The sequence below is a fragment of the Buceros rhinoceros genome, unplaced genomic scaffold (genome assembly GCF_000710305.1).
Source record: "Buceros rhinoceros silvestris isolate BGI_N320 unplaced genomic scaffold, ASM71030v1 scaffold18646, whole genome shotgun sequence".
Classification (NCBI taxonomy): Eukaryota; Metazoa; Chordata; class Aves; order Bucerotiformes; family Bucerotidae; genus Buceros; species Buceros rhinoceros.
In genome coordinates, this window is record NW_010418322.1 from 15,780 (window position 1) to 37,559 (window position 21,780).

The following is a 21,780-nucleotide window of genomic DNA, read 5'->3' on the forward strand; positions in this document are numbered from 1 at the left end:
TTCCTGCTGGACGGTCAGGAGAAGACCACTTGCAACAGAAGACCGATGTTTTCCCAACACTAAAACAAAGAAAACTGCCAAGGTTCTGCCCACTGGCAGAAGTGCTTACTTGGATGAAGCGCACCGAGCTCCTCGCAGGAACGCTGCCCTGGAGGAGGGCACCCAGCTCTCGCACGTGATGCCTGAAGGGAGATGGTAAGCTCCACACTCACTGTCTGGTCTAGATGACATGGGATGGGAGAAAAAAGAAAATCTGCATCTTCCAGGTCTCCATGCTGGTTAATCCTGATTCCTCCACCTCCATGGCCTCATTCCCAACAGACACCAGCATTCCCAGTGCTGCAGGAAGGTCAGGGGATGTGAGATGAGTTTAGCACCTCTGGCTCTTAAATCATCAGTGACACTCACTGAATCCAAGACTTCACATTGCGGTACGTAGAAGGACAATATGCAGAGAAGCATTTTGATAGTTACTGTGAAAAACTACGGAAGATGACAACAAAGCCCAGTGATGTCTTTCTGGAGAGAGATGAAAAATGCATTTTATTCTGGTGAATCTGCAATTGCTACAGCAGCAGCTGTAGGGTCTTTCCCCCATTTTTCAGTGCTGCTGTTCTCCTGGAGGCTGATACCGGCTCAAAGCATCCAACAATCACGTCATTTTAAAAAGGAGTGGCAGGGGGGAGGGTAAAGCCCTTTCTTTCCACATTAATTATTGCTGCTGCACGGGTTTTAGAGATAAACACAAGACAGAACTGGGATGGAAGATGGAAACTGCTAATGCAACAAGTTATTTAATTAGCAGCATAATAGTGACTGCCCATGTATCAGTGGAGCCCTGTATTCCATTAATACAGCTCACAATAGCACCAGTGCTGACGAGGGCAGACTGGCTTTCAGCAAAAGCAGATCTGCCCAGGGCAGCAGCTCTGCCCTGTCCCTGGGTAAGATCCACCACAGTGAGATAAGCCCCTAGATGTACACCTTACCCCTGAGAAGGTTCATCAAAAGTTATCCTTCGCTGTTTAATCTGTTGCCTGAATTCTGAAAGCTCAGCTCTACTGTAAAACAAGCACTGTGGTACTGCAACTTATTTTATTACTGTGGATGTGCCCTCTACGGAAATTGAAGAAAAATGTGTGCACCAGAGGAGAGGTGCCCAGACGCCCCCCTCAGCCACACCAGCGTGCAGGACATGCCCAGCCTCCACGGATTTGGAGCAGACCACACGTGCACCCACGCCTCCACTCCTCCCCAGCCTCCCCTCTCAGAGCTGGGCTGGAAGCGAGCTGTTCCTATTTGAGATATTCCATAAGCAGCTAAACTTAATCTCATTTTAACTCATTCCTTCCGTAGCAATCACTGCTGAAAGGAGAAAGATCACTGGAAATCTTCACATTCCACATTTCGGGTAAAGACAGTCTCAGTTTCTACCTTTGTTACTGCTATTTATTCTGAAAATTGTGATTTCTATGCAAGCACACCACGTGTTTCAATACAGGAGTCTCTGGGTGGAGTTTCCTTGTGCACTGGAGCTGCAGTCCTTGCTGGATGAGAAAAACAGGCCAAACACCTCCGACAGACGGACACCGAGGCCCCTCTCCAGGGGAGGCCAGACTCCTGGAGAGATCTGCTTCTCGCTGGCAGACATAACAGCTCCCCTAAAACAGATGTGGAGCCCTTGATAGCATTTCCTGCTACTAGAAAAGGAGACTGCAATAGAAATTATCACAAGAGACTCCTCCTGCGAAGCCAGGGACTTGCTCCCAGGAGGCAGCAGGTGAAGAGCCCCCGCTGCGTGGCCACTGCTCTCCTGTGCGCGTGTGACTAAATTACAGATTAAACCAGAGGCCTCACGAGACTCAGATCCACGTTCTTCCTGGGTCGTTCTTACAGCCATAAATCAGATTAAAAGTCCACCACTGCATGGGGCGTTCCTAGGGCAGCTCACGCCATCGGCAAAGCCTTCGAGCCCGCTGGCACCTCCTCCTCTCCCAACGGCAAGGGCCAACAACTGAGAGCCAGTGAACCTGGGAAGGCTCAGAGCCCATCGGCTCCGTGCTCCAGTTGTTCAGGATTTGCGGCAGTTGCAGCAAAACCCTGATGACTCACTGTCCTTCATCCCTGGTAGTTCCCAGGATAACAAATGGGAACGATATTTTATTTATGCCCAGGTCATCAATTCTAAGGCAGAGGAAGCAGCAGAAGATGAAAGGAGAGTTATTTCCATAAAGAAAGTGATGGATTAGAAAAATCTATTTTTACCCTGTCCCTCCTCCTCGACAGGGAATTCTAAACAGTTCTGAATTACTACCTTTTTCTTTCTCTCTTAGAACAGAATGGAATTTTTTTAAAATCACAGAGCAATTTATTGCTGTATAAACACAATTACACAAGGAGGTACAAATTACATGGGGCTCATTCTATTAAATAACCACATCTTGCCCGAGAGGCCTGATCCTGACCATCCTCAGCTCCCGTTACGGAGAGCAGGAACCGAGGGAGCACAGCGACGCGCAGGGTGAGGCCCAGAGGAAGCAATCACAGGATCTAATTTAGGAGCTGTACGATGGAACAGGTACTGCGAATACGCCTTACGCAGCTCCGATTTCACACCCTGACTTCTCCCTGCAAAGGGCAGTTCTGTTTGTTTACCTCATCTCAGATAAAGGCTGCTCAGAGCTGGGGAGAGGTACTCAAGCCTTTGAGACCCCCTCCCCTGCTCCCTGCTGCAATACAGGCCAGCAAGGGCTCGGCCAGCCACCACCAGCCTGTCTAGAAGAGGTCCTGGGGACGAGTTTGATCGCAGGAGTTCATCTCTGCCTATTGAACAGGCAGTTCCCTGGTCAAAACGCTGAAGAAGGCTCCTGTTTAACAGCTTTGATGGCACGTTGTTCTGCTGAGAACTCAAGTGCTCTCAACCTGTGTTTAATTTTAAACTTCTTGGAAGCCAGAACTACAAGGCACCGCAAGTTCACAGCAGTGAGACGGGAAGCTAAAAAGCTGTAATGACTTCTCATGGAACTGCTTTGCTGTTCATCACTTACAGCTCAAACTCCAGCAGTACTTGCAATTAAGAGACGCTCTGAAGAATACCCAAAAGTGACAATTCATTAAGAACAAGAGCTGAAAAGCAGGATCCAAAAGCTACTGGACAGCTTCTAGAAATGTGCATAAAATTGATAAACCCGGTGCATAAAGAGCTAATAAACGAACAGAAGCTTACTGTGCGGTGCTGAGCCAGTGAAACTAATACAATTATGAGATGTGTACGCTGTAAAGGCATTACTGCCGAGTCTGAGGCTGCAACAATGAGACCAGCCCCATTTCCATGCCTAAAAAGATGCTGAAATGCTCAAGATGTAGAAGAGAACCACAAAAGATATGGAACTGGAAAAAATAACATTGCACCATGACGGCTGAATCTGTTTAGCTTGTCAAAAAAGTGATCAAGGGTGACCTTGGTTACTTTTATAGGGGAAAGGGAAGGTACTATATAGATCTATTTAATTAGCAAAAGAAAGAAAATAATGGCCAATGACAGGAGGCACAAGCCAGACAAATTTAAACCCAAAGTCTCTCACTTTTAATAGTAAGGATGATTAACCACTGGAAAAAATGACCAAGGGAGCAGTGCATTTTCCCTCTTGAAGTCTTCGAATCGAGATGAAATGCTTTTTCTGAAAGACATGCTGCAATCATGATGAAATCCACTGGCCCATGCTCTAGAGGAGGTCAGGTGTGACGACCAGACAGCTCCTCCTGGCCTTAAGAGATCATTACTGTGAAGCTAGGAACTTAAATTAATATTTGGGAAGAAACATGATCTACTTTTAAAGTGAGAAGAAACCTCACGTAATGAAAAACAGTAGGAACTTTACCCATGAGAAGGGAATGCTCGCCTCTCCCCACACACAAGTTTGGGTTTTTTTCCCATGGAAATACAGGATTTTCACTTGACTAGTCTCAGACACCTACTAAACGTCTCCTTCTTTTTCCATTAGATTCAAGTTTAAAACAACCACACTGTAATTCTAGAATTATTGTTTTACCTTGTGTGCACACTTCCTCCACCCAGCAACTAACTTCACGTTTTCAACGTGAACCAACACACAAATATCAGCAGGTTCATGAGAAGTAAAGCACTAAGAGCATTCCATACTGCCTTGCCTGCATATTCTGAAAAAAAAAAAGAAAAAAGAAAAAACCCCCCAAAACCAACAAGCCCAACAATGGCTGCTTGCTTCACCTTTACATGGTGCATCAAGTGCTTCAAAGTAGCTGAATTCACCCACAACTGAAAGCCAGCACTGAAGTTTCAAATCCTTTTAAGATCCTCCAGTTGCAACACGGAGCAAGGCTGGATGCTTTCAGCACGCCATGAAGCTCACCGAGAGGCGGCTGGACCAACAGGCCCAGGCTCCAGCACGCTGCCAGCCCGGGAACAGCCCGGCCACGATCACGGCGAGGGCGGTTTGCTTACCAACCTTGCAGCTCCCGTCTGAGAAAAGAGAGCTTCTGAGGGTGTCCTAGCTTGCAGTCCGACCCCAGCTGAGCAAGGCACATACAAGTTCTCTATTTTTTCTAAATTCTCTGTGCTGGAGCAGCTGCAGCCTTTTGTGGTGAAGGATTGCACAGTTGTGTTCAGCAAGAGTCCCATGCAGACATCAAAGGAGAACATTAAACTTCCTTGGCGAGCCTTAGGCTAACTTCAGCGGCTACATCACTGCATAATGTTGAGCAGTTGGAGCGCAGTAATTCATGAAAAAAAGAAATTGCAGGACGCCCACAAGACATTCCCTACATATTTCCATAATCAGGGATATTTCTGCTGAATTACTGTTCACAGACAAAAAACAGTCAGCAACTAAGGCACTAACAAGGCTGTGTTTGGCCGCTATCTTTCTGCTCTTGCTCCCATCCGTTTTTTACTGGACACCAGGTACATCCAAGGTCAAACAGAAAAGGCTGAGGAAGAGCTTGAAACTCTCAGAAACCACCATCACATCTGCCACTTGGAGAAAGAGAAAAGGTGCAGGTTAGCTGTTCCCCCGGGCCCCACTAGAACAGGACGCAGAAGGGACACTTCTCAAGCACAGCCCCTCTACCTCCTTCCGGGAGAGCTCTTGCCACCATTGATTATTGCATACGTATTTTTCTTGAACATTCTAAAAACCACAGGGTGTTGTGCCTGGGAAGAATAAATGTAACAAGAAGTATCTTTCACTTATTTTTTGGCCAATTGGAAGGTATTGAAATATGCTTTTTAACTACAGTCGCCTGGCACAGTGTTTTTGTTTTTACAGTAAAGCCAAAGAGGATTAGGACACACTGTACTAATTCCTCAGAGCAGACGGTACCTGCTCCAAAGCCTTATCTTCCAAGCAGACTGGACAAAACTGCAGCATTTCAATGGTACAGGTGGGGAAAGGAGGAACAAAGACATTAAGTGACCTACTCAAGGTCACACAGGAATCTGTTGCAGGGCAAGGCTGAGTTCCCAAAGTCTCAGCCCACTTAGGCCTTGGAAAAAGCCATGAAACAAGAGCATGTACTAAATCTGGCACAGATTTCTAAATGATGCATTGCTACAAGGGAACAAGAACCTCCACTTATGCTAACTCAGACACCAAAGGAACATATAAAGGAAAACTAGTTACTCACTCCACCCCATCTCTGTGATCACCTCCTGTTTCCTAAGTCAGTTAGACCTTTCTTGGCCAGACGATCCAACCCACAATTTAGATCTCATTACAAATCAGACATACTAAACCACTTTCTCCCTGTCACTGCAGAAGATAAAAAGCCGAGTAAGCAGGCAACATTTTGGTAACTGGCTTCATGTAACAGCTTTGGATTTTCTTAAAAGCCTCGGTATCGATTATTTTCTTTAAATAGCGATGGCTTATTGAGAAACCGTCTACCCATTTTAATGCACAAGGTTTTCCTAAAGTAGAAAAGAAAGCAAAAACTGCCCTGTCAAAGCATATTTGTCAGAGCTTCGGATACTCAGTCCTAGCAAAACACTTTGAAGTCAGAGTAAGCTAACACTGGTGCTGAAGGGCTAAGAGGGGAAACGTGGAGGCGAAGGGGAAATCAAGTACGGGCTGACACAGAACAATACCGGATTCAGCTCCAGCTGGTGTTTCAGCCAACGGTGGGAGCCAGCGCCGCAATCTGTACGTATCCAAAGGAGTGAAAAGCTCATGGCATGCAAAGCAGCGCAGCTCTCACGTGGTCTCGGCACAACTTGGGGCAAAAGGAATGGAGGAATTAATTTCATCAAGCCAAATCACCAACACCCTGCTGTTACATAAAAGCCTGTTTTCTGGGGAACGATTCCAAAGATGGTGTCATTTGGGCTGTTTTGATTAAAGTGACATAGTCAGGTTCAAGATGAGATACACTGCAGACTGAGAAACACTCTGGTTTGACAAAATCTCCCACTCCCTTCTCAATCCTCATGGCGCTTGTTTCTTCCCGTTTGCCACATTTTCATATGGAAAACAAGCACGGCAACGGCACTGCCTGGTTCTCAGATGCTAATAAAAGGCTGCGATGAAAGAGCTGCAGAAGGCCTCAGGGAGGTGTTTAAAACCCAACTCAACAGATAAAAGACGACTGTTTAAGTTTGCTTGAGAAAGTTTCTACACATTGGAAGCCCCTTGAGGCAGGGACTGCCCTCCTGTTCTCTGTTTAACAGCCAGTTGGACAAATTGTGATTGCACAATTACTTTTATAACATTTTCAATTACACAAAGAATGTATCTTATTAAGGTCTGTAACTCTGAGAAATAAAACCTGAAACCCCAAAGCCTTTACTAGCGCTCCACCAGCAACGCAGTCCCGACACAAACTTACACTACAGCCTACAATGACTTCTAGAACGAGCCGACAGAAGCACCGCAGCATGCCGTAGTTCCCACTTCCAGGATTCAACACCCATAGCACATCATACTGTGCTTTCATACCTTCCCCCTGGTGTCCCCCTGATTTTAGCAGTCAGCAATCCTGGGCAGCTTCTGCGTGCCTCAACGGCTAGAAGCTCAAATTGCAAGTAGTCTGCAGCACCGGCATAGCCCTGCTGGAAGCTCGCAAAGCTGGCTACGTCGTACAGCGCACCAGGACATGCACGTGGAAAAAGGAGGGGAAGGAAGAGTCCAAGGTGAAACCACCGGGCAGGCACAGCCATGGGCTTTCCCTGGCTGGGGACTAGCCATGTCAAAAATAAAAAAAAGCAGAGCACAAACTCTAATCTACCACAAAAACAGTAAGCAAACCAAGTCTCCTTCTTTATCCAGTAAAGCACCTTCTGTCCCCTGCCACAAAGTCCAGCTGGTCACCACTCTCCCAACGGAACAGCAGGCGAGTGACTACCCCATCTACAGGAATCTCAGCTGAGCTCAGGAGCCTCAAGTGACACAGCTGATCCACGAGGCTGAACGTACTGCACATCCAGACCTGGGCACAGACTGCTGCTGACATTAACACTTCAAAACGCCTTTCTGTTGAGGAAATGTACAACCTTCTCCGCTCTAAAAACTTGAGGTTTTGTGGTCCTCAAGGACAGCTCTGCTGAGAACCACCGCAGTTGTACCAGAACAAGGAGCCCCCACGATGCCCACAGTGACTCAGAGATGACAGCCTGATAGGAAGCCTGTCCATTCAGAAACCACAAAACCCCAAACTGTAGCAGTCTGCAATCAACATTATTCACACCAGAATACTTCAGTCCAATTGTTTGGCACAGACACAACATCACAGAGGTACGCATCAACCTGGCCCATGCACCAACCAAGAGAAAAAGGAAGATGACAGGTCCGAGCACCCAACACAAAGGATCCCAAAGGACCTCCAGAGCTGCTAAGATGTCAACCCTGCAAGGACAGATGCCCTTGATACAAGGTGACACGTTCTAATCTTTTCTGTGCGAACAAGTAGAGGGGAAGCACCGTGCACTTTCTAACATCAGAGCATCTCTGTCTCTGCTGATCCTGGCCTTTCTCTCAGGGCTGCTCCAAGAAGCTGAACCAATTTAAGCTGCACACACACAGAGCTCGCAGCAGTTTTCTCTCATCTCAGCTGATAAATCTTACAGTGTGTGTTTTTTCTGATGCTAATTTTATAAGCTGAATAAACTTTACGGAACAATTGATTGCCAAGGCAGCCAAAACCTGGAAACCTGATGCCTGACCACAGCCAGGCACTGCAGGCTCCAACAGACACTCTGAGAAAGTTTAGGTTTTGCACTTCAGAAAGAGTCCCTCTTGCTGGCCTGCTCCCTCTGCATCAAAGGCCCCTGACTTACTGACTCCGAAGGCTTTTAATTTAGCTTATCCTCAAGACCCTTCCCCTTGTGATCAACAGATCAGAAGACAGAACAGAATCCCTCCACCCTCCCCAGTTCAGAGCACATCCTACTGTCCATCCCTCGCTTTGTCACTGCCAAGTGTCTTGATATTAGACTGGTAAAAGTATGAAAGTTTGAGAAACAACTCATCAGTCTTTGGAAAGCTGTCTTACATTTCGGCAGAAGCATCAGAAAACCTTCCCTAAAGTAGGGGCTTTAGTGTAGTCACTGGGTACAGCTCAGAGTTTAACAGAGAGAACATCTCCAGACACTTCACCTCCAAATCCTGATCATGCAACACCCTTTGGCTATGCTGACAAGCAGGCACACGAACAAGAAGCATCAGGAAGGTCATCTATGCCATCAGTGATCAGTCCCGGCCATCAGTGCAGCCCTACAGCTGGAAACGCAAGGGAGGAGGTGGTATCACAGAACAGACACACCACCTGTAAGCACTCCAGAGGCCTCAATTTGGAAACCTGTCCCCTACAGCTACTTTCAAGACCACTTAAAACAAAAGCAGCAGCTCACAAACAGAGCCTTCAGGCCGAGAGCCCATTTTCCAAGCAAAAACTGTGGTACCGGTTAAGGCCAGACACTTCCACAGCAACTGACCTGCAGTGCGAGCGAACGCACCCTTCCGCTCCCCGGGGGAGGAGGCATCCACCTAGCACCTGCGGGTGAGGTCATACACGTACCTTGGAAATGAGCTCATCGTGGTTGGCAAGATGAGCCCTGCAGTGGATGCAGCTGTAGGTCCTGTGGCATGAAGGCAGATATGCCTGGAAAGTCTTGGACCTTGTCATCTTCACCATTGGAGCCACTGAGCGCTGCGTGAACTCTGGGGTGGCCCAGGAGGCACTCCCGCAGGACGGGTCGCACGGGAAACACCGGAAGACACAGGTAAAGGCCGTGGTTTGGCAGGTGACGGGTGTGGGGCAGGCTCCACACGCTGGTGACTGCTTCAGAGGAAGAGATTCAGGCAGAGGGAATGGGGGACTTCACACAAACCTAAGTTCAAAAAAGAACAGAGACAGAACACTCAGCTCAAAGACAACAACAGTCTCCTAGCCCACAGGAACCGGGGCTTGATCGAGAGAGCAGGGAACAGTCAGAGCAGCCAGGAGACCGGTGTGATGTCTGCAGATTAGATCCCAGAGGACAGATTTTTATTCACAGCTCAGCCACCGACTTGCTGACAGCCCTCCCATCTTCCTGTGTCTGTTATCTGCCATCCTCCTGTCGCTCCAACGCCCGCAATCTCTATTCATTCTTCCAACACTTAATGGATTTGGAAACGACTACAGAGGAGCAAAGAAGGTGATTTCCATCAAGCCTAGTCTCCCAAACACCTCTGAGGAACTGCACACGTCAAGGTCCAGCTCTGCATCGCCCCTTGGAGAAGCAGGGCTGCTGGCTACAGGGAAAGTCAGGACCCAGAGTCAGCTCTGCCAGCTGCTGCCCTGCGTGACGACTCACTGATGCGACACTCCAGAAGTCTACAGGAAAGCTGGGAGCTGGACATGGGTTTCCTCAGCCACCAGTAAAGTGCATGAGCCACCAAACCAGTTCTTCTCTCTATTCTGCCCTAGTTTCCACAGGGGAAATGGAGGATGACTTCATCCACCCTCCTTTATAACTCCCTTCTACCTCTGAAGGTAGAAGCTACTCTATAAACTGCACTCGAGTATTTTTTTTTTAAACTCAGAACATCTGACAGCAGTCAAAGCAAGGAACAGCCTCCAAAGACTATTCTTGATAACAAGAGACAGTTAAAAAACGTATTCAGGCTGGAAACACCATTCTAATATCTGACGTCATCTGACAGAATCTGCAAGGCAGCTCAAGTCTGGGTCTTTTTTTTGTTGGCAGAAATCAGTTTTCAGATCCCATGTCTATAAGGCTTATCAGCCTCAAATGTTCCTTTTGATGCTGGAAGCAGCAGAATGGATAAAAGAAGCAGCTCCCCTTCCTCCCTGACACATGGCGTGCATGCATGCTCCAGAAATTAATCCTGAACTCCGGCTGCTCCTCCCATGAGGATTTTCCTTTCCATAAAACATGTGATTCTGTTCAGCTTCAAGTCAGCACTTTGTGTATCAAAACCTGGAAGAACACCACCCCCACCCCAAAAAAGAAACAAAACACGAAGTAAGAACTGCCGCACCTGACCTGCAATGGAAATTTCTGAAGCGGACAGAACAGGAAAGTACAAGAGCTTAAGAGCTGGTCGCTAAGCCGGTACGAGCAACTTGCCTGAAGCACAGCCGATAATCTCCCAGCCAGAATGAAGCCAGCCCAGGTCACTACGTGGCTACACTGCTAAAATAGCTCCCTGGAGTTCACGTGTTAAGCTGGCTCTGCTGCTGCTCCGCGCACCCGGCACACCCCCGGCTCAAGGCATGCTGCGGAGAACTTGGCCTTGGGCTGTTCTAAGCAAAGACACCTCTCTGGCTTGCTGAAGCTGTCCAAAAGTGGGATAGAAATCAAAGAGTCACTCGGGGAACTGAAGGCAGGACCCAAGAAAATTGCTGCAGGAGGCAGTTCTGCAGAACTCGTAAGCATCCCATTTAGGCGATCACTTTTGTCCTGTCTTAGCATCAGTCAGAAGCATCTCACTGTGACAGAAGTGACCAAAAAGTCATCCCGGGAACAAGAACAAAAATCAGGCTGTGGATCCAGTACTGCTGTTTGCTGGGAAGCCTCACGCACAACCACCACCAGAAAGTGAGATCTGCAAAACCCCTCATCACTGAGGCACCAAAGCGCCAGGTACAGAAACCCCCGTCTGCAGCACCTTGCTCCTACGTCTTCTTGCCATTGTTGAAAAAGAAGACTGAAGGTGTCCAAGTTGCTATAGTGTTTCTGCAGGCATCACCACCAAACCTACTGCCAGCTGGACAACCCCTGACAGCCAGGCACACTGTCTGCAAGCTTTCCAGTACACCGCTCCTACAAGCACTCTACTGGAGGGTTGTCACAGGCTCACGTGGGCACCATTTGGTGCAGTCAAAGCAGCATTTTATGATGGCCAGGCACAGTGCTCAACAGGAGGCAGACACCAGTAAGACAACAGGACACCCATTTTTCCCTTTTTCTGAAATATTTTTGTTCTGCTCTCCAGAAGACAACTCCCTTACAGTCACATGAGGAAAAAAAAAAAAGTCTTACTCACCCAGCAAACTGCTGATAAAGCATATCTACCATGATCATAACAGTCAGCACTTACGTAGCACTTTTCATCCTCTTTTCATCCTTAAAGCTCTTCGCAAACACTAATTAATCAGATTAACCTTTTCCAATTAAAGTTACAGTGAGAGCTTTGGGAGACCCATCCTGACACACAAGGGCTCACTTCCCAGCTCGTCAGGAACTAAACCTCCTCTTGTTCAGTCAAAAGGAGTCTTGCCAGGCATTTCTCTGGCCAAGCTCTACCTAAGCAGACTGCCAGTGCACTGTCTGGTACACTGCTACACCTCTGGATTTCAGCAAGATTTGTCTGTAACACCAACCAGAGAAGTAAGAGAAGCCAGCAATCTTCACCTGCATCCTGCCCAAGTTCGCCACGTGCTCCAGAATTCTGTCAAAACGGACTTAGTTCTGCATTAGACAGCATTGTTTTCCCTCCAAGGTGAGGAGTACTTTGAGGACTGAACCTTAAGTTTGCAACAGGACAGAAACTGGAGGCAAATGAAAGCATAATCCTTCCTTATTTTCCGCTGATCTGATCTAAGCAAAAGCAGCACATTCCAGCTTTCAGGAACTAACCAAGCGCCAACCTGTACCGTCACAAGAGCGCAGACCAACCCCAAATTCCGAGCCCCTGATTCAGCAGCTGATACGCTATATCCCAGCTGTAACAGATCTCAGAACCTGGAATTCATGAGCCATGTGCCTCGTCCTCCGAGCGCACGGAAGCAGGAGACTAAGTGTGCTCTTTCTGGGGCCAAATGCAATTGGATTCCAAGGCAAAGCACCAAGACCTGTCTGAAAGAAACAGATGCACTGGACAGACCATCTGGAGAGAAGCACAAGGAAGGGCTGGCAATCACTTCACCCGGTTTCAGAATGAGAAAACACACTGTCTACACCTTAGCTGTCACTGATTTGTAATGAAACGGTGCAAACCCTTCTCTCCTTTTCTTCAGCATGGACAGGCAGATACACCAACCACCAGCCTTCCTCCCTCCCTCTTCTGATTGGCTCTCTAGCTCTGGTGCACAACAGCCGGAAAAGGCAGTCCACAGGCAACCCCAAAGCCAAATGGAGACATAAATGAAACCCAGCCAGCACAACGTAAGAGCAGACTCTTAATTTGTTGCTGCTGACCCCCCGTCCAGGCCTCCTAAGCATCACTGCTCTAGGAGCAAAACAGGAAATACAACTGTTTATCTAACAGAGAAAGGAACACATACGTACACGTAAATTACCTGCTGCACGCAGCTTTCTGCTAAAGCATTCGTTTATTTGACCTCGTAACACATTTAATGTCAGCAAAAACATTCAACTTTTTAGAAGTGGATAAAAAAAAGTATTCAAGTGAGATGATTGCAAAGCACAGATTAAGATTAACTGCAATTCCTGTTCTCAGCGCTGTGCTGAGACGGTAAACCAAGCTGATCTCTCCGCTTAAGGCAGGGGTGAGAAGAAAGATTTGTGAGCTAAGATCTTGGTGGGAAACGCAGGTAAGGAACTGCCTTGAAAAAACCTTCAGACAAGCTCACATACGGTATAAAGGCGCTGCCTTCGTACAGCGTTCAGCCCAACAGCCTGATCGCGGGTGTGTGCTACCTACCGAGAGCTGTCCTCATCAGAGCAAGGCAGGGGAGGGAAAAACAACGGGAAATGCATTCTTACATCCTGCGAGCACCACTAGCAGCTTGTAAGGACTCATTTCTGTCTTGAGTATCATCTTGAAATGCATTAAATAAGATCTGTGGCTCTCAGCAACACAAACCCCAACCTTCTGTATTTTTTTTTCTGTCCTCATAATAAACACATTTGAATCCAAGTACATTTAACAGCTAACAGTGCGCTCATCCTGCTGCAGAACCAAGGCACGGGGATGATTCCAGGCTGTGACTCTGGTTTTTCAGAGCGATGAGTTAATGTTCCCCAGTCTCACTGACAGCAGGCATTAGTGGAGTCATTCCACTTACTTAAAAAAGAAAAGATGATTTGATTACTTTATCATCATGCCCAACGCTGAAGGAGAGATAAGTATCTCTCACCAGCAACGTAATCGAGTATTTTCCTTTTATCATTCTTCAAGATAAATTTATCTCTGGGATGGAGTCGATGGGACAGAAACCTGTGCATATTAATTAGTTCACCAGAAGTCAGAAACCTGGTTTAGACAAAAGGAAAGAATTGTAGGGAACAAGCTTATCAGCATTGTTTATTGTGGTCACGGGTGAGAGAATCGGCTGAACCTAGTGCGTGCAGGCACAGCGCACGCTAGAGCTGCCCTGCTTAATCCTGCTACGTTTTAAGCTGATGCCACCCCCATGAAGGAAAAAACATGACCCACATTTTGCCATTCAGAAAACTTTTCGGTTCGGTATTCACCCTCCAGCTGTCCAACAGCCGCTTTTCACATGAAGCTGTCAGCAATTCAGGAAACCCAGAAAAGGAGAATTGCCAAACACTTGCCAGACAAGGCTACTGCTTGTACAAGTCCATATGCCACAAAGGCAGAGAACAAAAACTACCCCACGCAAGTCTCATTTTGCATAAAACCCGTGTGCAATGCAGCTCAGATGCAAATGTTCCTGTTTCCCCTGGCAGGACAAACAACAGGTTTGTTGGGTCTGAGGGTTTGTTTCATAGATTATTCCATTTTTAAGATAAACTTTAGTCTGTTAAATACTTCTTAGGACACAGGAAACACTATAGAAAGCTGCCTGCAAAAAAATCCATCTATTTGGAACCCCAACCTTTCTTCGTTGGTGTCTCTTCTCATTAATATAGAGATGTACTCATGCCAAGTGCAGTGAAAGCACAAGAGGAATTGGGTTTGCGGAGTTCTCAGTTCCTACCAGGTCACAAACTGCAGCAGACTCTGTGTTGCTCCAGGGTCTTAGCATGATTCTCAGAAACACCTGAGGTAAGCACACCTACTCACCAGGGTTTTCTTGACATGGGAACTGACTTAGCATTGCTTAATGCACTGCAGCTTGAAAGAGGAAGGCCAGTCTCTAGGGTGGTAACGCCCAGTTTTGCTGGTCTTCCCTACAGAAGAAAAGTTAGTGTCAGAATTTCAGGTGCTGAACCCTCAGAGACACTTGGCACAGCTAAGAAGCTTCTGTGCTCTGACGATGTACGGCAACAAAAGGCGCTGGTTTGGGGCAGCTCTGGAGATCCTCACTACCACGAAGGACCACAACAGCTTTGAAAAAGGTGCAGCCAGATCATCTGAGGGTGGGAATGTCGGATGCACATTGGGAAAGGCCCTGGAAGAAAGGATGACCATTCTGAATTTAAACACGGAACCCAAGGGAACAGCCAAGACAGGAGTTTCAATAGCATACGGGCGTACACGATGTACCTTTACTCCTCTGGTATCAAGTTTCTGAAATGTACCAATTTCAAACCCTTGATAAGGTGATGCCGCACAGAGCTCAGCAGGACTAGACCATCAACAAAAGCCATTACTGATACATGAACCCTAAGTGTCCTTCTCTAATGCCCGTGTCCCTCCAGCTCATTGTCCAAACCCTGAAAGCCCTTGGAGACAGGGAAATAACAAGAGAAATGGTGGAAGATGACTGGCAGGAATCCTCTGCGTTTACATTTTTCAGATACAAGGCACAATTGCAACACAAATCATAGCATGCAGCAGGTTTCTCACTCAGACCACCTTCACCTGGAAATGTATTTAACCCCTTTTAGTCCTCTGGATATCTCCCAGCAAGCCACTTCATTTCTGCGGACCCTGGTTTCCCTCTTCTGGAGACAGTACCCTTCATTGCTGGACAGCAATGAACTGGGAAAAGGAGATGGATGGATGGATGGATGGATGGATGGAAGAGGCGATACTGATGGCCAAACACTACCGCAGACATTCGCCAGGTACCGCTAGAGGGCATCAACCAGAGACCCAGCCCGAAGCCCGTGGCTGCAGTGAATCAGGGACAGGCGCGGTGCCAACCGAGCTGCACCTGCCGTGCTCCACATACCAGAGCCAGCCCGTCAGCAAGAACACCAGAGTTGTTATTCTGCTGAAGAGCTACCCACACTAAACCTGTCAAAACTGTCACTGCAACTGCATTAATCACAGTTTAAAGGTTTGGGGGGTTTTGGTGGGTTTTTTTTCTTTTTTTAAACTGGCAATACATCAGTCTAAGGTCTATCTCATCAAAAATAGACCAGGCACCGTCACAACAAACTTCCTGGTCTGTCTCTGATGGAGAGGCTTCCCATGAAGATGACGTGGAAGGTACATAAAAGTTAGCTGAAACTTAAAAGGAACAAACAGCAAATCTTTTTAAAACTCACTTTGGCTTGGAATTTTAAGCCTATCTAGCTTTGTAACTCTATACACTTCCAATCCATAACTTACTAAAATCACAGTAATTTAAAAATATTTTTAAAAATTATTCTTGACATAGTCGATTTACCTTCTGCCAATTTGGAGAATAAATCAAACTTATTATTTTTTTTAAATAGGTAACATCCTCACCAGCGCATTGTCAGGTGCTCAACTGCAACCATGTGGTGAGAAGAAAGTCCAGAGGACTCCCGTGGCCAAAGCGAAAGCTTCCTCGTATCGCACTGCAGCGCACAACTGGCCGGAAAGGGAAGGAACAGGTACCTCAGAGATGACAATGCAGAGATGCTCCTTTCCTGGCTGCAGACTACAGAGACCATGAGAACTTCCTGACTTTGCTTAGAGATCTAAGGCTAGACATGGACCACTCAGTCTCAGATCTGCTAACTCACCTCTCCCCGCAACTGAGAGCAAAGCACTGTTCAAAACAACCACTCAGACGCACCACAGACACTGCTGGGAAGCAGGGAAGGGAAATAATTCCGGAAATTTTAATCAAATTCTTGCCCTTGCAATGCCATATCAGAAGGCACAGGACAGCTAGAACAGGCATCGGCTCACAGGCCTGCCTTCACAATCTGTCACCTGTTCTGGACCCGTCTCTGAAACCCCATGAATGGAGACCGCAAGATGCAGCCTCTACGGAGAAATGACTGACACCTCTGGCTGAATCCTCCTCCCACTCTCCTGTGAGTTGCCTGGCAGCAGTATCTTTGCAACGCAGGAGAGGCTGCACTGCTGATAACAAGCACCATGGCGAGCACGATAGCTGCGAGCTGCCCACCTTTGCTTTGCAGTACATTCCATCGCGGCAGAATTCAATAGCCGGTTACAACAGATGCCAGCGAGCGTTTCCAAACGCAGGAGGCATCAACGTTTAGACAAGCATCACTGTGGCCAGGAGAAACTTGAAACAAGCCAGCATTTAGTTCTGCTCCCACCAGCAAATCCCACTGGTGCCACAAATAAACAAGAACCACTAGCTGAACTAATTTAACACACAAATGACTCCATTTCCTCCTTTACATTTCACAAAAACTCCTGCCAGCATCCCCCGCGATGGGAACAGATTTGGCCACGGAGATACGACACGCTCAAGTGAGATGACAGCAATGGCTCAAACACTGCGAGATGCAGCTCTTCAATTCACACGCAGCCTCTGCTGAAGAAAGCGATGCGTTCCGCGCCATGGTCACGACTGGAGCTACAGATCAAGGACATCACGCTTTGCCAGCATTATGCAGACACAGCGTTCTACAAAAAGACAGATGACCCTTGCCTTGCTATTCTAGCACCAAGCTGTACTAAAGACATCGAGGAAAAGCTCTTTCCAACCACCCACCCACTTACTGACAAAATGGAAACACTCTTTATCTTCCCAACTTCTCTTCCTCGTTTGTTTGCATTGTAGAACAGCCCAGCTATCCAAATCATCTCAAATCATTACAGGTTTTTGTGCTCCTCACATTGCTCTGTTATCTTCCTTTTTGGCAAATGTAGGTATGACTGGGATTCAGTTCATTTGGTCTGCTGGATGGATCATCTGTTTCCCTGATAGAGGCTGGGTACTGACAGGGAACACGGTGAGAGCGTTTTTATCTATTGCAAGAATCCTTCTAATATTCTCAAAGTCATTTGCAGTTGTAAGAAGGATCTAGCAGAGCTGCCTGTCACGACTGACTGTTTGCAAGCTCCCATCGTCAAATCCTGAAGCTTCATCTGCTCACAAACCCCATCTGCTCCAGGGGTTCTTCCCAGGAGCATATTTATCTAGCCCTGCACTGCCCAGAACCATATTGGTCGTGGGACAGACGATGACTTTCCTTTCTACTCCGGTACATCTGCCTCTGAGTAAAGCTAAGGAAAAGATGTTGAATTCTGAGCCCTCTGCCAGCAACACTTTTTATGCAACAGTTACTGTATAAACGAGGCACATAACTTGCCGTGGCAGTTCAGTCCTCACTTCTTCCAGCTTTCACTTCCACGGAAGGCACAGCACCTGCGTGTCAAGGGGGCAAAGTCAGGTGAAGATTTATAGCTTCAGTCTTCACGTGACAGATGGTTTATAACCGAATCTAGTTCAAGATGGGTCAAGTCAGCTGCAACCCTGCCAGTTTCTGCCAGTAGTTCCTCCTGGATATCCTCACAGCCCGGGAGTTACTGCCAAGGTATGTGAACTGACTCACCTCTTACAGTTAGCTCTGCGCCTACTGACGCAGGCTGGAGCTGGGAGGTCCTGGGATTCTCGTTAGGGTTTTTGTTTTCTCCCACAGTTAATTATTAACTCCATCCTTTTTTCATGACGCTGAACAATCTGTTTTTAGTAACCTAATGCTTGAGCCATCCTTTAGTAATATTTCCTCAGTGAAACCTCAGTCTTACAGAGTTCTGTGGCTGAGCCATGCAACACCTAGGTCACACCACGCAACGTTTTTGTCCTCATAATGAAGTCACTGCCAACGTGAAACAGAAGAAAGAGAGCACAGCTTTGACAACACTCTGCCTCCTCTCTCAGCAGGTCACAAACTTCTCTGAAGGGCAAACTCAAAGAATCCTCAGCTTCTGAAACTTTTAACAGCCTCTGCTTGACTTCAGGAGCTTACCCCTGGCCAAGTCACAACTGCAGTGAAAGAGAGTCAAAAAGCTATATATCTTTGTGAGTCAGCAAAAAATGGCACCTTTTGACACACTGTGCCCACACTTGAACCGGCATAAAAGGAACAACCTCTAGCTGGACCTGTAAGCCTGCGCGAAGAGACCGGAAAGCAGCTGTTACCAGTTCCATTCCCATAACTCCCTATGACTCACATTGCCTGGCACTATCATTTGCTAAAGCAAGAGTGAAGCAGGGATAATAGCTATTTACTAAAAACAGAGGAGCGTGATTAGCTTTAATTAGCACTGTCAAGTGACTTGAGATTGTCAGGTACAAGATGTGGGAGAACTAAGTCTCATTAATTATGTTATTTCCTGCAGCCTTAAGTGGCTTGTCCAGTCCAGTGATGCTTCCGGAGACGAAGCTTCTCCCAACACCCAACACATCTCACGCCAGTGGGCAGAAACACCCTCTGACAGGCCGACAGACGTGGCTATCGAGTAGACAGTCGCAAAGCCAGAACGCAAGAACAATCAGCGTATGTACTGCAAGACACCTACCTGCCCTGACAAACGAGGAACAACAAGGCAAGTGGAACGTGGCAGAAAACAGACTCAGAGAGAGAGAACCAACTGCCAAACGTGATGAAGGATGAACAGCAGGGACCGATGGGGGCAACAGGGAGTGCGATTCAGGCCCAGGACCCAGCACTCCTCAGCAGCAGCCCACCCAGAAAACTGCATTTCCTTCCCCTCAAAGCAGACAAACAATAAACCATCTTTGTTTTGGGAGAAAGAGATCCAGATCCTCAATCATCATCACACCGTTAACAGACATGATGATTTACCAGCTAAAGATCTGTTCTAAAGAACCAAAAAATCCTTGAGTCAGAATAGTCCATCTCACCTTGGCTTCTGGAAGGAAAAGGAAACCCATCCTTCGCCTTTAGTTACTGTAATTAAATCGAGAAGACAAGACCTCCAAATTAACAAGCAGAGAAAAGCGGGAACATCCTGAGGGACCAATTTACAGATCTCTGTTGGGGGCGGGGGGGGAGGGGGGAAAGAAGCTGTGTATTTTGCTGGTTTCAAAGTGATAAATACACTCTGCCTTGAACATCCTGACCTGCTTCAAAGCAGCTAAGAGAACCAGACTCTCCATTTCTCCATCCCAGACACCGCTTTGGGATCCCTCTTGAAGGCCACTGCTCTAACACTTCATAGTCAATATCCGACGAAGTCTCTGCTTGAACTCACACAGACAAAGGTTTGCTGGCAATTGACTGAAGCCCAGGGAAAGCCTCAATTTATCCCTGTTTCTCCAAGAGGCTTCCACACACGTGGTCACAGACAAGGCCGTGACGCAAGATCAAGAAACAAATGGGTTTTACGCCTCTTGCAACGCTGGTGTAGTACCACGGCAGATCAAGGAGCTCCCGCTTTCTAAACTGCTAGACAGGATCTACACCAGAGTGACCAGTTCCTTAATTAAATTCTCTCTCAGCAACAGGTATTCAACCCGTGAGTCAAGGAGCCTTTAAGGGAATGTGGATTTACAGGCAGCGACGCTGTCTTCCTCAACACAGCCCTGACTCACCTACCTACAGCAACCAGCGAAGAAAGGAAATCACTTATTCAAAATCCACGGATCCGCAAGACACAAGGGAGCTCAATGACCAGTACAGCTCTGGCAGTTATTCTGAACCTGGCACCATGAAAGAGACACCTGCAAAGAAAGCTTTTAAAAAAACAACGAAAAAGCAGCACTTGACACCTTCACCAGATGAAAGCAATGCCTCTGCCCTCCCGACAGCATTTACAACTTCAGCTTCAAAGCACAAGGCTCAGTTTTAAAGGGTATTTCAGCAGAAAACAAGAATTATGGAGCCAGTGAGAGAAGGAGAACATCTTAGTTCTCTATTCCAGCGCTGCTGTTACACAGCAAACAATGTTTACAAGAAACCAGAGGCGTGGATCCCAGCACGATGAGATCGCAAACAAAATCAATGCGAGTGCTCTGCAAGAATGAAGTCACAAAATACCTCTCCAGGCAGAATCCTCTCATGGATTATAACAGGAGCTCTCTCAGTATCTGCTTGTTTACAACCGCCTAACTCAGCAAAGGCCTCTCCGTGCTACCCAGCATAAGCTTTAGGTAAGTGTAAATGCATTAGCAGACAATCCGTGACGGGAGCATGTAGCAGGCCCTGTCAGGAAGGCAGGTGTTCTGTCCCACCCCTCGCTTAACTGCTGTCTGCAAGCCAGGAGCACTCATTTCATGGGCCTTCCTCTTTCTTCAGACAGAGACCAGAAAACAGTGGGGAGAGATTCACTCCAGTAAGTTGTGGGGGAGAGGGGAGAAGATTCAACTTCTTTTTCTACACTATTAAAATCACATTTCAAACTGGATCATTTCAAGTTCTTTTGGCCTCAAAAATGAGCATTAAAATCTGAAGTTACAGACCCAAGGCTACTTCTGTCATCCCAAACTTCTCTGGCTTTTCTGTATCAAACCAGAAGTTTCTGCGGGAAAGCACAAGACAAAGGACCCTGGACATCAGTATTTACATTTCGCACTTTGCAGAAGAGGAAGCTGCTACACCCGTAACCAGAGGCTACAGCAACACCACACAGACCAGCAGAGTTACCCCTGCTCCCTGTGGAGGAGCAGTCTGCATGCACCACATGCAGAAACCGCCTTCCTTTAATGCCAGGCGTCACCCAGGGTTTGCAGAAGAGGAAGCTGCTACACCCGTAACCAGAGGCTACAGCAACACCACACAGACCAGCAGAGTTACCCCTGCTCCCTGTGGAGGAGCAGTCTGCATGCACCACATGCAGAAACCGCCTTCCTTTAATGCCAGGCGTCACCCAGGGCTGAGGATGCCCTCTCCACAGGCTGATCCGGACGCCCCGCAACCTCTCTTTTGCCACACCAGGCATGATGTCACTTCTGTAGCACAGAGCCACAGCCTGCAGCTGGGCACGGCCTGGTCTCCAGGGACTCCGGTGTTGGTAAATAGAGCAGTGGCAGGGCGCTTCTCCCTGGTCTGCAGCCAGCCTCCTCGGCTGTGCTGGCGACAGTTCAGGAGGTGTTCCAGCACCGGGGGAAGATGCTGTACCTCTGCCTGGAGTCGCAAGCCTAAGCCTCAAGCACACCTTTGCGTCAGGCACGGATCTCGCTTGGGGTTTCAGGCTTTTATTACGAGTTTACTTGCTACAGCAAGACGGTCAGTGAGGAAGGACCATCCCCTGCTCCTCCTCCTCCGGCGGTTACTCGGCACCG

General features: G+C 47.5%; 1 protein-coding gene across 1 annotated transcript in view; it reads right to left on the reverse strand.

Annotated features, from left to right (window-relative positions):
• Positions 1–9,361, reverse strand: part of LOC104495529 (protein yippee-like 2) — a 22,362-nt gene extending 13,001 nt beyond the window's left edge. Inside the window, exon 1 of the mRNA XM_010138506.1 lies at positions 9,049–9,361. Coding sequence (XP_010136808.1) covers positions 9,049–9,165 — 117 coding nt within the window. The 5' untranslated portion in view covers positions 9,166–9,361. The remainder of the gene's footprint in view (positions 1–9,048) is intronic.
• Between the last annotated feature and the right edge of the window lie 12,419 nt (positions 9,362–21,780).